At 29.6% G+C, this 17,956-nt stretch overlaps 1 protein-coding gene across 2 annotated transcripts; it reads right to left on the bottom strand.

Moving 5' to 3' along the window:
• Nucleotides 11,005-15,676, bottom strand: LOC109344195 (indole-3-pyruvate monooxygenase YUCCA6-like). 2 transcript variants are annotated; one of them, XR_002107295.1, is made up of 5 exons: nt 14,482-15,676; nt 13,088-13,336; nt 12,256-12,378; nt 11,162-11,942; nt 11,005-11,113 (listed from the first exon to the last, which is right to left on the bottom strand). XR_002107295.1 is itself a non-coding variant. In XM_019582852.1 (4 exons), the coding sequence occupies exons 1-4, from the start codon at nt 15,208-15,210 to the stop codon at nt 11,718-11,720; spliced, it is 1,326 nt and encodes a 441-aa protein (XP_019438397.1). In that variant the 5' UTR covers nt 15,211-15,676; the 3' UTR covers nt 11,005-11,717. The 2 variants fall into 2 exon arrangements, 1 of the variants encoding a protein (XP_019438397.1); XM_019582852.1 differs by having other exon boundaries at nt 11,005-11,942.

The raw sequence follows: 17,956 nt of genomic DNA, 5'->3' as shown, positions 1-17,956 counted from the left end.
TACGCGGATACAGAGATTTTTTGACACATGTTCATTACTACTGCCTACATCTTTTCTCATACACTATCATTCTGTTCTCTGTCTTCATAACCAAATTTATGTACTGAGCGTAACCTCTTCATATACGACGATCTATTAAAAGATAATCGTACAAAAACCAGAGAGCTTGTATACAAATTCAGAATACAAGGTGCATAAAGACATTAAAAGTGTAAACACTAGCCAGACCAAAGAGGTTTCAGGGATGAAGGAATTATAAAGGAGTATCAACAAAAGTAAGGAATCAACACCAGGTGCATTATTTTAATAAACCGATAACTCGGGTTAACATTTTATTTTATCACCAACAATCCTCATACTATACCATGTTTATCATTACATAATTTACATCTTTAGGTGTATTTTGTTGTTTATCCCCACATCTTAACAACACACATGCTTTAGTACAAAGAACACCAACATCATTTCTACCCACTATTGATAATATGCATAACATATTGGTATCTACACAAAACACCATTTTTAGCATTAAATCATACCCTTCAACTCGACTTGCATGAACATTCATTTAATTAGCAAATCATAAAAGCAATCAAACATGAACATACATAGCCATAAGACGCGTCCAAAACCATTGATAAAATATTCGAAGTAAGAATTAGGAGTATGAAATATATCTTAAGTGACATCACCATTCCAAAAACTTTGCTATTCCTCTATTATTGGTCTTGCGTAGACCCAAATCGGCCCACCATCTAGTCCTCGATGCAGATCGCAGCCTCGGCGCCTTGAGCATCAATCGGTTCCAGCGAGGATGGACTGGAACTTCTATGTGTATGGGAATGTCCCCACCTCCTTCGCTAGTGTATGCTTCAGTTCCACTACCACTGGCTCATCACCACCACAACTCCTTCGGGACCAGAATCATTGTCGTTCTTCGCTGCCATAGATGGAGATGAGATGTTAAACAGGGATTTAGGATTTTCTCCTAGGAACACGTGAAGCAGAGAGGAGAGTGACTTAGGGTACCCAACTTAAGTCATTCCCTTTTATTTCTTTAATTTTATTTGTTAATCTTTTTTAGTTTTTCTTTGTATTTTTCCTTTTCTATAAATTGTTTTACTTCTTGGATCCAAAAGGTTTTCAGACCCATTCATATCTTTTGGGCTCTTGTAGGGATACCTATCCATATCACATTAAATCTATCTTAAACCTAAATTGCCACATAAATAATTAATTTTATCACTTAATTAGTATTGTAATTTTTATAGTAAGGTCATGGTTCGAGTTGTCTCTAACTTCTCTGAAAATGAGAAGAAAGTCTACGACCATCACCATCTCCAAGCTATTAATTCTATATAAAATAATATAATCAAAACCTCTTTTACCTAAAAGAATTATAGAATTTTATAGTAAGGTTGTGGTTCGAGTCGTCTCTAACTTCTCCAAAAATGGGAAGAAGGTCTACAACCAACATCATCTCTAAGCTATTAATTTCATATAAAAATATAATCAAAATCTCTTTTACCTAAAAGAATCATGGAACTTTTATAGTAAGGTTATGGTTCGAGTTGTCTCTAGCTTCTCTGAAAAATGAGGAGAAGGTCTACGACCAATACCATATCTAAGCTATCAGTTCCATTGAATCAAAACAATCATATACTAAATATTTCAAAATCCGTAACATCAACTCCACCAAATCTATCAATACCGAATCAACATTTTCAAATCAATAGCAATCAATCAAACTAATCAACCAATTTTTGAACCAGAACTACGTAATCTTGATTTCCCTATTGCACCCAGGGATAAATAGAAGCAAGATAAACTCTTGTCAGACACAAATATAAAAAATAAAAATATTTTGTTTTAGTAATTAAATTTTAAATAAGTAATTTTTAAGGGTATAAAAGTTCATATGATTAGCGAGTGTTCCGTTTTAATACGGGCGGACGAGGTACTAACACCTTCCCCGATCTGTAATCTACTCACGAGCTTAAAATCTCTATTGAAAAACCATTTTTTATCCTAATTGGGCATAACAAAGAGTTTTCTATGTTTTAACCGCAAAAAATGTAGTGACGACTCCAAATCAATTGGGAGAGGTAAAAAATCGAGTTCGCCTCTTCGTAAGTTACAGAGTCGGTCTTCCAATCAAAAATCGGGTCGCGACAACCATCATTGGATCATTATTACCCAAAAACAAAACAAGAAACCTACTGATTCCTTTTTTCCCTATTTCATTTAAACATTATTATCATTTCACCGTCAAGGAATAAAAAAGAGGTTTATTGTGATGATCTCAGCCCATTTATATCTTGCGGGTGATGCCAGGCCCACGTAAACTATTCACGTTCACCGGTTCCTGAGCTCCTTAGAGGAAATGTATAAATTATAATTTTGTTATTATTTAACTAATAAACACCATTTCATTTAAGGCACCCCAATTTGTAATATTTTTTGGAAGTTACGGATTAATTTTTTTTTCTTCTTCTTAGAATGAAAATTTTGGAATTGGTGTTATGACTTTTTTTGGGTGCATGGTTGTTATTATTGTTTTTATAATTTTTTAAATCATATATGTAGGGATGGAAATAAGTTGAATTTGATTTAGTTCAATTAGACTTGGGATGGATTAGTTTGAGTCGAATTCAATATCAAATTAGTTTTTAGTCTAAGTTTGACGCAATTAAAAAGCATGAACTTATAAATAGATTAATAAACTCAAATTTTGTTGCTTATCAACATAAATTTAAAGGGTAAATATAAGGTGTTGTTAGATTATACATATACATGTGTAGAAGCTAAGGTATGTGAATTTAATAATAAATGTAGCTATCAATTAAAATTTGTGTATTAAAGATTGTAGACATGCATATGTATGTATTGAAATTGACTCAAGTGAAAATATTTTTTCATATGAGAAATGAAAATAATTAATATATATCATTTAATCTTATCTGAATTGTCAAGATTAAAAGATAAGTGCATGTAACTTTTTTAAGAAAATGAATGATTGAGATTGATGTAACTTAACTCGAGTGTAAACGAATCCCTCTCTATATATATTCAATTGGAACAATGATCCTCTCCATTAATGGAGAGATAATTGATTGTTTTTATTCATATTTTAAATGACAAAAATGTGACTTTATGGTAAACAAAGAGATAAAAATATCACTATGTTGTCTTTTATGTGTATTGTGTAATACTTGTCTCTCAATTAATGAAGAAGGTCATTGTTCATTCAATTTCAATTGAGTGAGCCCATAAACCTAACTAATAGAACTGTACATTTGGCTCTAGTTTGACTCGTTTATTTCAAGAGCTCAAATTTTAGCTCAAATTTAACTCATTTAGTTTATAAACCAAACTTATCAAACTAAATAATAAGTCGAGTATCAAGAATTGGTTTTGATTGTCCCTACTTATAACATTGGTAAGCAACATAGATCAGAGATGGTACTAAAAGGAGACAGTGATAGATATTTGTATAGATTCAGTGTCGGGTGTTACTGGAGGCAGCATATAATGAGTAAATTATATGTACTTTTCTTTTCTACGTCTTGTCTTAATTCCTTAACACAAAAGATTGTACTTTATGTAATATGGCTGCATTATTATATAAATTTGGTTACCCTACTCTCATTCAAAACTCATCAAAGGTATTGCAAAAGTAAACATAAAAAAGGTGAAACAAGATAACAGTTATTAATGTATGTACATGAAGCAAATGATGAAAATTCATAAATATGAAATTAGGAAGAGTATACATTGTATTTATTACATAGTTATGGGTAATTATATCATTATTTCTTAAGACTCCTATATGGTGTACAAAATGTTGAGAAGTTCATTAACTAGTTAGCAGAAGTGGTGGGTCCAAATCCCGAATTTACTTCGTAACTAAAAATTGTGAGTTGTGTTTTGGAGAGGAATTGAGATAAAATAAAAGTTTTAGAAAAGTATATTTCATGTCTTTCAAATCTTCTCTTACCATTCATTTCCTTAAAACACAGCCCGCAAACGTATCATACTGCAAGTTGAGTGTTGAAGAAGAAAGAATGAAAAATGAAGACTTAAAAAGAAACATCTCACTATGTATTTTACGACTTTCAAGTCTTCCATCTCACTTTATTCTCCTCCAGAATCCAACTTGCATACGAACCTTAAGAGAGTGATACACTATCATAATCTACTAATTAAGCTAACGACTAATATGTGCCATTCTCTTCTATGCTCACGTCCATGCAAGAAAGACAGGCACATCCACCAAATATGCAGCATAAAGAAAAACGCGTCTTACTTAAAAGAGTGGTGTGTTACTGCAGATTCTAAACACATAAAAGAAGCACATTTTAATTTAGTTGGGACCTAATTAGTGCACCCTTTAATCAAACATGAAGGTTCATTACATAATAAACAAGTTTGATTCAACTTTGATAAGCCCATTAATTTTGTTTTGTCACAACTCACAAGTTTATGATTGCACAAAAACAATTTTAGCACAACATAAAATCCGGTAAGAACAGCTATGTAAGTGTAGTGTTATATGCACACATAATATTAATACCAAAGGGTTAAGGTTAGGTGTTCATTCCAAGTATACACATAACATTATATATAACATTATTGTTGTTTGTGATGATCTTATTAAATATGTCAATTTAATCAATCAACTTATCTTTTACATTTTTCAGCTCTTAGTTTATAAACACTCAACTAATGTATCAATTATTTGTGCTAAACATGTATAATCTATATTATCATGCATTGCTTGGGAATAATTAACTAATTAGTAAAACCAAATCCACACTAGGTATGGAGAAGTTGCAGCATCTATACGCACCTGATTCATTTGTCTTAGTCCTTTTCTTTTCCAAGCCACTACAATGATAGCTTTCACTTAAAGCATTTGGTCTCTTAACTATTATATATAATCGCATAATCCTAATCTTCCTGCCAAAGGATATATGATATGAGCTATTTTGTAAGAAATTTTTTACAACACGTATAATGTTTAAATGTGTTAGGGTTGTTATTTTTATTAACCAAATTAAAGTTATCTAGTTCAAGTAAAGTTTGTGATTACAGACATAATTGTAATGAATTTTTTTTTTGTATATGTCAAAGTTCTTATTTCTATTTTTATGAATGACAAGATTAAAAATAAAAAAATTTAAATGACACAACTTTTCATGAAAGGGCATGCATTTCTTATAAATAATAAGTTATGATACTCAATTGTAAATGAACAAAATAATAAAACAACCAAATTATTCTCTTCATCTCATTAGAGGTAAAATTAAAGCTAAAGGTTATCTACAATTGAAAGACTAAAAAATTGCATGTTCTATTATGAACATTAATTTAGATAAAGATAAATGACATATAAAGTATATTCATCGCGTTCTCTATAATTTTATTAAGGTATATTTTCACTCTAATTTTATATATCTTCTATATGATTTCATATTTTTAATTTAACTATATGATGATAATATACATTATCTTTAATAATATTCATAATATTTAAGTCTGGAATCTGAACCATTAAAATCTATTAAAGTTTCTCCTACAATCTTATCTCCACCCAAGAGTTAGATACCTAAGAAAACAGAAAACCCTTTTAAGAAATAACTCAATACCCACTTGGGAAGGAATTTTTCATTAAATTAGTGTCAAGGATTTGAAGGTATGTGTATGTGTTGGAAATGCAGTTTAGGTTTCAATTACATCAAAATTAGAGATTAGGACCCTATCAACCATCTTGAATCAATTGTTTTAGAAGTATTTTTGAACATGATTAATAAGTGTTGCACTATGTAAAACCAATAACTATAGTGGTCCTTCTAAGGTGTATAACATCCACAAGCTTGATAAATTGATTTATAAGGTACGTATACATCATGCACATGGAGGATAATAATCAGTTTAATCAGAATTCAGGACCATCTTAGTTTAATCGATTAAAAGGCCTTAATTGTTTGTGGTCCAACACTACAAGATATTCATTATTTTTAACGGCTTTGATGAATACGTCTTGCTTGGTTTTTGGTGTATAGAATATAAGAATATATTCTTTTTATTAAAGATATTTAATTTAAGTGTCTTATGAAAATATGGTTTTGGAGAGGGAAACAATGAAAATGAAAGGTTTGAGAACTATGAAATACAATTGTGTTTTACAAGGGAAACAAGCAAAATGAAATGTTTGAGTAGTATGGAATACACTTGTGAGTTAACTTTGAATCTTTTTTCTTTATTTTTTTCCTGTTATTCCAAAACTCAACTCACAAACAGACATAAGAATATAATAAGTATTATAAGAGTAATACATGTTCTTACAATTATAAAAAATTAAAAATAAAAGGCAATTTAAAGATTTCATTTTTTGACAAATTGGCTTTTGAATTAATATCAAATTTTAGAAGAAGAAATATTATTTTTATTATATTGTTGGTATATTAATGATTTGTCAATATTTTGTGAGGCTAAGGTATATATTGTAACGATTTTGTGATTGATTGATATTAAAAATGTAATTGGTGGTTCACATAAAAGAAACATTAAATGGTGGCTAGAGTAGTCAACATCAAGTGAGATGGGAAACATTATAGTCAACGAAAAAGTCATCCATCAAACACTGCCATTAGGGTTGGATCAAATGATTGCTATTCCATGGAATGTTTGTCAAATAATATCAATTTATTAGTATATATATAATCATACATATGTATATATTTATATATATATATATATATATATATATATATATGTGTGTGTGATTATATGCATACAACCATGCATGGAACATGCTGATTTAAATCTTATCAACATTTCACATTAGAACTAATAAAATGTTAGAAAGAGGAGGGCACAAGATCCATTTCACATAAAAATGCATGAGAATCCAACATTTCCATCTAAAAAATGAGGAATCCAACATTCTCTATCTATAGTTTTATTAATGGGTGGGTTGATCCTTAATCTTATATTTTATCATCATGTTAATCTATTTTAGTTGTTACTATGTTTTGATTTATAATGGGTTAGCATCTCTTATACTTTTTTATTGAAATCTTTTTGTTTAAAAAAAAAACCTTGCAAATGTTACTTCGTATTTTCTTCTCCTAATTCTTCTATAAAACATAGGAATTTTCATTCCCAAATAAGATAATCGATGCAACAATAATATTATTTACCTTGTACTAGACACAATGAGTTCAAGTTGGAGAAACAATTTATTTGCTTGTAAGATTAATATTGTCTCTATTCAACCTCTTCACCATACCATTAAATGATAATCCCATGCATTATGATAATCTCATGCACTATATAGTCCTTGATGTCCTTTTTTCCTTTCTTGATACTCAATAAAATTAAATTAAAACTTTATCAGTTATAAAAGAAATGTTAAAATTTTATCCAAGAATATGTATATTTCTTTAAATATTAATTTTATCCTTTATTTTCTTTATTATCCCTATTTTTAAGGAAACCCAACTCTTTCAACGTTATTAATTTACTTTTGAAATGCTCCACATGCATGGTTGAATAAGTTTTTGTTTTTGACTGAAATAAAATTTGTTGACACGAGTTTATAGACGAAAAAGGAAGAATCTTCTCCTAGGTTTATGTTAATCCTCTCCCTCTTTGTTTGGGATTCTCTCATGAAATTCAACAAAATATTTGGATAACTAAACTGTATCAATTATGTAGTTGGGATTAGTTCAAGAATCACTTAATAACTGAAGTAAACCATTTTTGTAGCACTAATTAATGGCTTTGTTTTAATTTTTAACTTTATTTTGTAAGGTTGTTGTTTAAGATTAGGGTTTTAGAGGAAAATGTATTTGGCAAAATTCACCATAATTGATACAAAAGACTCGGTATAAAAGTTATGTACATTCACATGACCCATAATTCTTAAAATCAAAACAAGGGGTATGTATATTCAACCATAGATAAATACTAGAATATTCGAGGACCTAATTTCATGAGATGATATAAATGAAACAGAAAGGTAAAGTAAGGGTACTTCACTTTTTCTGAGAAGTGGGTCTAATTTGAAATCAAATATTGTTGTGCTTATTGCTATATTTGGAGGGGTAACATTGAACTTGGGGCTGTAAAATTAACGGTAGCTGCTTCATAAGAATAAAAATTGGGTAATCTATGTCAGCTAGTACACTGTCATCCATTGAAATTAGACTACTAACACCATCCCCAATTGTATCCTTAATACATTTTTGTTGATGGTGGGACTCTCGAACCCACAACCTCCTGCACTCCATTTTTTACGATCGTCATCTTCACCATCAGACCACCTTATGACTCAATCTTCTTAGTTTAATTAATATATGAAGGCTGTGTAAGTTGCTTTTAGGTTCTTAATTCCTGACCATATATGAAATAGGAATTTTCTAACCTAATAGAAGAGATTATTTCACAAGAGAGGAGAAGAATTTCTCACTGCAATAAAATTCAACCAAAGTTTAAACAATAATTAATTTCCAAAAGGTTCAACAAATAAATTCCAAGAACAGGGTCGTTCCACGAATTAATTAAAATAATAATAATTCAAAATTGAAAAAACAAACAAGGAAAAGGTTGATGAAATGTGGTGTTCAATCTTTTAATGAAAAAAAAAACAGAAAAAATAATTAATCTTCAAATTTTTTAATTGACATGACATATTTTTATTATTGTGGAATAAATTTTGTGACATGAGTTAGGACAACAGATAGAAATGACAATTGATATCCGGTCTGAGTACATATAAATAATGCTCATAACAGTAAGATTTGAGTTCATGTTTTTAGTCTCGTATCTGATATCAAAGATTTTGAGACCCACTACTAAACGAGTTTGGGCAATGAGATACTGAAACTCGCACGTACCTAAATTCAAAATTCCTAAATCTTATTTATATATTAATAACATAATTGTAATGTTTTCATAATTATTAGTAATGATGTGATACTTTTAATATATTTTTGTAATGTCATATTAACCCATAAATTTCTAGATAAATTTTATGCTTGATATTATGTTAAGTAGTGATTATAGGTTGTTAACTAATAAGTGTGATGTAATGTTATATTAATTAACATTTACTAAATAAATTTTCATAATGATATTGAAGTTGTCACATTATGTTTTATGTTTATCTAAGTAAAAGAAAATGTGTTTAGTCAACAATTTAAATTATATTTATCTGGTTTAAATTATTTTTTGTAATTTTTCCATTTTTCCATTTTTCTAAAATTATTAATATTTTCTGAATTTTTGAGAAACAATATAGGTGTATGCTTTTAGCATTAGTTCTAGGCTTCTAGGCTCCTAAAATTGATAGTTTGGGACTAGAGTGATGTTGACCCCATATGAGTTTTTATTAGTATGATTACCCAATATTCAAATCACATCAATGTGACTAATAGAGTGTAATCACTTCTATATTGCACCCCAACTTGGACATAAAAAGATGGGTTTGTGTACACTACTCTCTTTTTTGACAAAGCATGGGAATGCATAAAATCACTTTTAGAGCTGAATTATAGCTTAAGCAATGCATTCATGTGGTAAGTGGCAATTGTAAAAAGGGTGGTTGCCATTGAATTCTCAAGCCAGATTTAGTTAGTCCCACTCAATTACTTTTATTGTTCACTTCTTTTCGTCTATATCTAGGTCATAGAATCAAATATAGATATATATTGCAACAAATAATCACATGTGTGAAATTTTGACATAAGCATGTGAGTTTCTATTATGCAACTTTTCCAAATAGTTCATATTATATACTTTTGGAATGAATAAGAGAAAATAATATTATATATTGAACTCAAGTTATTTATTATAACAAATCGATTAGAAGCACCAATCAAAAACATATTATAGGCTCAAAGCTCTTAAGTTGTTAGAGTTTGTATTCTTTATTCTTCAATTTTCTAACATACTTAGACATATTTGGTCGAATTGCATTGATAAACTCATTCAAAAGGAAAGGTAGAAACAACAATACTTTAACTAGGGGAAAAGGAACATAAGGGTTTATGCCATTTTATATTGTATAGTTTAAAGATTTATATTTAGTGAGTATATTATCTAACATTTATTTATATTATTTTTTGAGTCAATACTAATTAAATATGAATGGTGAATGATGCAATGACAGTGTATAAAACTTATATACTATTACTGTATATATATTTTCTCTTTCTCCAAAATCTAATCTTAGGAAATATTTTAAATTCAATTAATTAGCTTCCAACTTTCATTTTGTAACTAATATTTTTTTTTAGTATTAGCAAGAGTATTCACTTATTATCAAATGGTAAGGAATTAATCATTTTTTAGTGGATGACTGTTCATCTCAACAAGTGTTACCCTAGGAATCGAATATTTAATATTTTGGTTATTTTAGAAATGTAGTAGAATCTTATATCATTAGATCAACGTCTTGTTGGTAATTTATAGTTAATATGATTTCAACTAAACATGTCAAATAAAAAAAGTTATTAAATGAAAAAAAAAGTAAATACATTAATATGATAAAAAACATTCAAAACCTTCATCATTTATTAGTTGAAGGAAGTTGTAAATTGTTGGTTTTGATTGCTTCAATTCTTGTGAACCGTGTTAATTTAATGAAGTTGGTGAGTAGTGGAAACTAGTAATAAATGTTACAACTATTCTACTGTTATTCCCTGCAATTAATTGGTTCTGGCAATTTTCAAATGCACATTCTAAAGTTTCCGATGAAAAGTGAGGGTGGTCCTAAATCCTACTTGGAATGAAAACATTTTGAAAACGAAATTGCATGGAAATGGTATTAAAATTTGGTACACAATATCGAATCTAACACTCCATTCCAACTCCCAAATATAGAAACATAAAACATCATAATGTTATAGTTTATGCAAAAAGAAAAGAGAAAAATAATAGAAATGTTGGTTAAACAACAATCACATCTTTCCAAATCACATACCAAAATATTTGCTCTATAGGAAGTCCTCCACAAATTTGTACTACCATCTTTCTATGGCATTATGTTTCAATTTTCTCTCTAGAATGTTAAACCAACTTAGGAAATAAATTGTAATTTATAAGACTTAGAGAGAGCTAAGGTCCCCCCACAAAAAAAGTTTTTTCCTTCAACCCAATTCAACATCTCCTTCTCAACCCCCAAGTTGATCAATGAGTACATCAAAATAAGCACACAGGCATTATAAGTTTCGTTTGCGAGTTAGGTTTTGGAAATGAGTGAAGGGAAATGAAATGTTTTACAACCATCTCACGAGTATATTTCATGACTTTGAAATCTTCTTTTTCTCTTTCTTATCCTCCAAAACCCAACTCGCAAACAAACCCTTAAGAAAATTAGTCTTAGTGTGTGTCTTATGGTGGCAAGACACTTAAATTATGATTATCCAAAAACTACACTTGGTAGCTTAAGTCCAAACATTTTGGGACCTTCCCACCACAAAATTAACTACACACTTTCACATTTTCCTTTTGCTTTTTGCCCACTCTTATCTCCATACATGGATATTGGAGGAACACCACTTTGGTTATAGCATTGTGCACATGTGTAAAACCATAGTACCACCAAAAAGCACCCATTTCAATTCTTGTGCTATCTTCATTAGTCCCTTCCTCAATATACCTTCTTTTTCTTTAATATCTCTGACTTGGGCAAGACCAAACATGCATCATTATGAATTTGATTGCAGCAAAAGTGAACGAGCAAATATACTACTATGCTTTGCCTCATATTTCCAACACCTTTCAATATCTTCAGCTATTTTCTTTGCATCCATGGATGCACCAAGTAGTCCCTTTTTTGTAAAACCCACAGCATAAACTCCATTTTCACCTTTCCACCCATTTGGGAATGGCTTCTTTGGGAACCCATCTTCCTTAGAGAACATACTCTCTTCCTACACATATAACAAATTTCAAGAATGTTATTTAGTTTTGGTTTATATCATTCTTGATCATATAAAGTAAACTTGTTTTTAACAACTTATGTTAGATTAATTAATAGTGCTTGTTGCATAGTTTTGGGTGCACCCTATAAATTGTATCACTCGATGTACCATCAATCTGTGATTGATTAACAAATGTATTTAAGTTAAAAAATTAATAATCAACTATAATGACACAACTTGTAAGACAACATATGTACCCTAGTAGTTTTAAGAAACATGTAATTTTACATCAAACACATAGAATTATATATTTGTAACATACCTTTAGCCAATAGGGTACATTGCTTTTGTAACCAGTTGCCAATATAATGGCATCAAAATTCTCTTGTTTTCCATCTACAAATTCTACTGTATGAAGTTTTAGCCGCTTTATGCTTGGACGTACCTACACAAACATTGATTTGACATAATCAGATTTCATTTGTGTGTTGAGTTCAACCAAAAATCTATTGTGAGTCCACCAAACATTGATTAACATAATGATTAAAGCATTTTAGTCGATTAGCTTTTGGATGTTCTTTATAGAAAATCTTAAGAAAACTAAATATTGTGATTCACCCATGATTTGATTGAAAAAACACAATGATGAAATATCTTGAAAGGGAAAAATTAAGGATCATTTCATTGTATCAAATAAAAGGAGGAAATGTATTCTTTCCCTTCATGAAATAGAAAAAAAATATAAGCTGAATTCTCGAAACTGGATCCACTCTAGTATTAAAGGAGATGATCATATGTAGTATTAAAAAGATTAATGTCTCAAATTTTAAATTAAGTTTTTTTAAATCATCAAATCAATCTAGACCTAGTATTGGACTCTCTAGTATTGGTGAGATGATTCCAATAGTGAATTCTGACCTCATGTTTCCTTACACCTTTTTAAACAATTTTACTCTTTATAACCATCAATCATATATAATGTTTTTGGTACAAAAGTTACTTTTATCAATAAGTATAAAGTAAATATATATTTTTTCGTACATGTAACTATAAATTAAAGTAAATATAGAATAGAGAATGAATAAAAAGATCATTACTTTCTAATAAAGTAACACTATTTGATGTGTAAAAAAGTTGAAGAGTGGTGCAAGTACCTTAATGTCTCCACCTTTAATCTTAGCAAGGGTACCCACGTCTAGGACAGGGGTCTTTCCGGACAGGTTTTTGAGTTCAAGGGGACCCAAACTTGGCCGATCCAAACCCAACTGAGAAGTGTTACCAAGCATGAGCCATGAAATTATAAGTAAGAACCTATCGACAAGTCTTATGGGTAACCACTTTAGTAACCACATGGACAACCCAAAAGTTGATTTTCCCAGCATCTCTCGTGGTAGGACGTGTACCTTTAACCAAACCCATAGGGAAATTAATTTCACAATTATAATAAAAAAAAATAGTGTAATATATATGTACGGTACACGATCAAAATATCATTCATTATACATTTGTATAATGTTCGATTTAATAATAATAACATAAAGAAGAGAAAGTGGGGTAGTAAAGGTGTTAAAGATATGGTGAGGTTATGTGTGAATATATGTACGAGGACTTTGGTCCTTTGGTAGGCCTAATTAAGTTGAAGGCCATGCTGATCTATGTGCTGTAGGGGAAAAAGCTGAAAAAAATTATGGGGAGGAAAGAAGAGAAGAAAAAAGAGCTTTTGAGTACCTAAAAAAATCACTTATTATACCCATGCTGCGCATGCTTGTGTATTCCAAGAAAGTGCAATATTTGTGTTATCCAAATAAATAATTTAAATGTTTTTTTAATCATCTTTGAACAATTAATCCTTCGGAACTTGAAGCCAGCTGGTAGATGCAAGAATGAATCAATGGTTTTGCAATTTGCATGAAGTTTTTTAGAAGAAAAAAATATAAAAAGGGAATATTATTGAATTAAAAAGTAGCTTGAGAACAATTTGCATGAAGTTTTTGTTAGATTAGGAAAGCCAAAAACTTGTGGATGTGTTTTCCTTGTTTCTTTTTTCGGAATGATTAGAACATGGCTAGTGATGTGAAACTTGAGAAAATTGAACTTTATGTTGAGTGAAAGTTGAAATTTTTGTATGAGCAAAAAGATTTCCAATCTAAGGTTTTGCAAATGAAGTTGTCTATATTTTGAAATCTGACTAAAGTCACAAACACCCATTGAAAAAGAAGTAGAAGAGATCAAAAAAGTGGGTGTCTTGTTGCAATACTTAAATTAGCTTTTTCATATTAAATCAGAAATTCCAAATCAGGAGGGACATGAACTTTTGCACAAAATAAAAACTTGCACACAATTTTTTTCTCTCTTTTTTTTTTTGGCATGAACCATTTTCGAAGGGAGAGAATATTAGTTTCGGAAATCATGTCCCACATATTGTCAACAAAAATATATTATGTTAGATTAAAAATTTTGAACATAGGTTATTATTGTTGTTTTTATTCATTCGAGATAACATATAAAACATGATTTGGGAGAACAAATTAAGAATTGAGTTTCTTACCGTATCTCTAACCACAAGAGAAGGACTACCATCATGGTTGCAAAGATCTAAGCACACTTCCATCCCTGAATTTCCACAACCAACCACCAAAACTTTCTTCCCTCTAAACTCTTCACCACTTTTATACAAACTTGTGTGCTTTATAGAACCTCCAAATTCCTCAACCCCTTGAATATTAGGCACCACAGCCTCTGCATTTTCTCCTGTGGCCACAATCAACCACTTGCACACAAACTCAGTCACAATCTCAGCCTTATCAACACACTTCAAGTGCCAAAACCCAACCTTGGAATCAAACTCAGCATGCTTCACAGTCTCATTGAACCTTGGCCTTATGCCAAATTTCTCAGCATAAGTCTCCAAGTACCCAATGAACTGTTGCTTTGTTGGGTATGTTGGAAAATCAGAAGGAAAACCCATTAAGGGTAACTCACAAAATTGCTTAGGTAAATGAAGGTGTAATCTATCATAGGTTTTGTGTTGCCATAGAGAAGCTATGCAGTTAGATCTCTCTAGTATCAAACTTGGAACACCTTTTTCTTTGAGACATGCTGCTGCTGCTAAACCTGATGGGCCTGCTCCTACAATCACAGGCCCTGGAACAAAAACACATGATGATTTCGGCAGCGACGATGGTGATGGTGACGATGATAATTTGTTATTCATTTTCACAATGAATAAAGGGTCATTAGCATGTTTCCCTTCTAACTCTCTTAAGCAATAATCCATCAAGAATGTGATGAAATTTTGAGTCTATATAATTTGGTAGGTAAACTCTCTTAAAAGCTAGTAACCTAGCTCTAGAACAAAGTTTATGCTTCAAACCAAAGCTTGAACTCAAGGGTAAATACAGAGCAATAGTTATGAAGAGAAAAAAGGATATATATTTTCTCTCTATATAAGGTTTTGAATAGTTGAAAGATTAGGGTGAGTTTATCTATAGAAGGATTAACTAGGGAAGAAAATTCCTGAAAATTTGGAGTAGGTTATAAAAAGGGTGAGGGTCTTATCTACTTATGAGAATGAAAATGAGAATATTTGTTATTATTTTTCTCTCAAATGTTTAAAGAGTGTGTTTGGTTTTGTGTGTATGGTTCAAAAGAAGAGTACCAACTACACAGCTAAATCAGCATTCATCACAGAGAGAGGTTATGAGAATGATGGTGATATCACTCTTATGGTGTATAACTCTATATATATTCCTATTGCTTCATTTACATAATCACAATTTATATAATATATGTATATATACGTGGGCCAAAAGCATAGAAGTGAGACATTTTTATATTACTTTTTAGTTGTACTTGTTTTGTGATTAATTTTAAAGTATTTATTAAAGAATAAGGATTCACTTACTCATGAGTTTTGTTTTTTAATATACAAAATGATAATTTTAAAGTATTTTCTAGGCTGATTAAAACTGAAGATTACTCATCAAAAAAATGTTTAATATATATATACTAAAAGAATAATGTATCTCCTCGTATCAGGAGATAACTTATCTCCTCTGGCCAGTAAAAATGTGACATGTGTGCTATTTTATTTATTTTTAAAAGTATTTTTATAAGAAATGATGAAACATGATACATGTCATAATTTCACTGGCAGTATAGCAGGAGGAGATAACTTATTTTTTCATATACTAAATATGTGAATGTTAACATTCATTTCATATTAATATCACCATTGAAACTTTCAAGATTAATGCCTCTTTCAACGGACATTACTAGACTAATACTGTACTCCACCTCATCATGAGAGTACATTTTGCTGTCCTACAATTTTGTGTCATTCTATGTGTCAGGAAATATGATTGGTCAAAAAAATATTAAATAATTATAATTTTAACTTAAATAATTTTTTTCAACCAATCAAAATTAATGGTATATGGAATGGTACACAAAGTGAAACAATCGATGTAATTTTTATGAACACTATGGTACTTATCAAAACTTGTTTCTTTTATACTTTCAATAAACTTATTATTATTGGTTAATACACACATAATTAAAAGTTACATGGATGTAGATTAAAATTCTGAAGAAATATAATTTATAATTTATTATTACTAATTTCCTTTATAGAAGTAAGTATATAGATATAGATTTTAACCAAACTAGATCGACTAATATAATTAGTTAAGATTGACTTTATTTTTTACAAAAAATATTGCAACATTACATCTTAACTCTCACTTAATAGTTATTCAAGATGGTGTCTTATAATAAGGACAAAATGAAGTATTTTTCTCGCATTAATATGTAACCTCTGAAATTCCAGTACTTAGTACGATAGACACAAATATGATAGTATAAAAAAATTAATTCAAGATACAATATTTGTTTAGATATGCCATTCCAAATTTATGTATATTTGATACAAACTTCTTGTCTTGTTGTATGGAATAAACATATTTATTTTATATCATATATATATATATGTAAAAGAAACATATTATTTTAGAAATATTATAAAAAATCTATGCATTGACAGTATAAAGATTTATACACATTCGTTTATTCATCCACCATTTATTTGAATTATTTTTTTTAAAAATCAACAATAATTAAATATCAATAATAAATAATACAATAACAGTGTATAAAACTCATACATTGGCAGTGCATATATATTTTTCTCTTTTAGAAAAAGATAAAAGCGGATAAAAATATTTAAAAATAGAGAGAAAAAATTATAGGATACTTAAGTGTGTATTTGGAAGTACTTAGAATTTTTTGAAAGTATTCAAAACATCTTCTTGCTATTTGGTAGAATGAATTTTTTTGACATTTCAAGAAATCTAAGATTCACCTATAATTTAGTAAAAGATTTGAAGAATAACTGTTTTTCTCCTCAATTTAAGATAATTATATTTAATATCCTTTTTTATATTAGAAATAACATTTCCCTTAATCATGGGAGTTCAATGTGATTACAATCACAAACATCTATGAAATTCATCACACTTGTCATATTTTTTAGTAGAGGTGAAGTAAGTTTAATAATAATTGAATGCCACAAGACATAAAATTAGTGTTTTAAATCAAGGGAATGTTGGGTGTAATTGTTAGAGCAATTAAGTCTAAATTCATCCTAAAAAATTTCTTGTGAAGATAGACTTATTCACTTATATTATAATTCCTCCTCGCATATTTTTTGGTACATTTTTTTTTAAAGAGTATCCTTTCACCTCACCTATTTAGTAAGGAACTAATCTCTTTTGAAATTTATGGATGCTCCTTTCAGCAAATGTCACTTGCAAAAATCAAAAAATCAAATTCACAACTTTGAAAATCCACTACAGTTTTACACCACTAAACTTTAATTCCTCTTCATATATTAAACCAATACAAAACTTACTTTAGCACTTAACCAAATTATTAAGAATCTAAGGAAAATCCACTATAATTTTGAGCTATATATATGTAGTTATATAGAAAATATTTTCACAGAATTTAATACATGTTTAACTCCC

Source organism: Lupinus angustifolius, chromosome LG03, assembly GCF_001865875.1.
Source record: "Lupinus angustifolius cultivar Tanjil chromosome LG03, LupAngTanjil_v1.0, whole genome shotgun sequence".
In the NCBI taxonomy this organism is placed as follows: Eukaryota; Viridiplantae; Streptophyta; class Magnoliopsida; order Fabales; family Fabaceae; genus Lupinus; species Lupinus angustifolius.
Note: the sequence above shows the minus strand (reverse complement) of the source record. Positions and strands in the feature narration are given on the sequence as shown.

Bases quoted from the DNA above. Each gene is read 5' to 3' on its own strand.
- LOC109344195 (XM_019582852.1), bottom strand. From the start codon at position 15,210: ATGGATTATTGCTTAAGAGAGTTAGAAGGGAAACATGCTAATGACCCT. The intron at 12,379-13,087 runs GTACTTGCACCA...ATGTTTGTGTAG, and splicing joins TTAAAGGTGGAGACATTAAG to GTACGTCCAAGCATAAAGCG. The intron at 11,943-12,255 runs GTATGTTACAAA...TTATATGTGTAG, and splicing joins ATGTACCCTATTGGCTAAAG to GAAGAGAGTATGTTCTCTAA.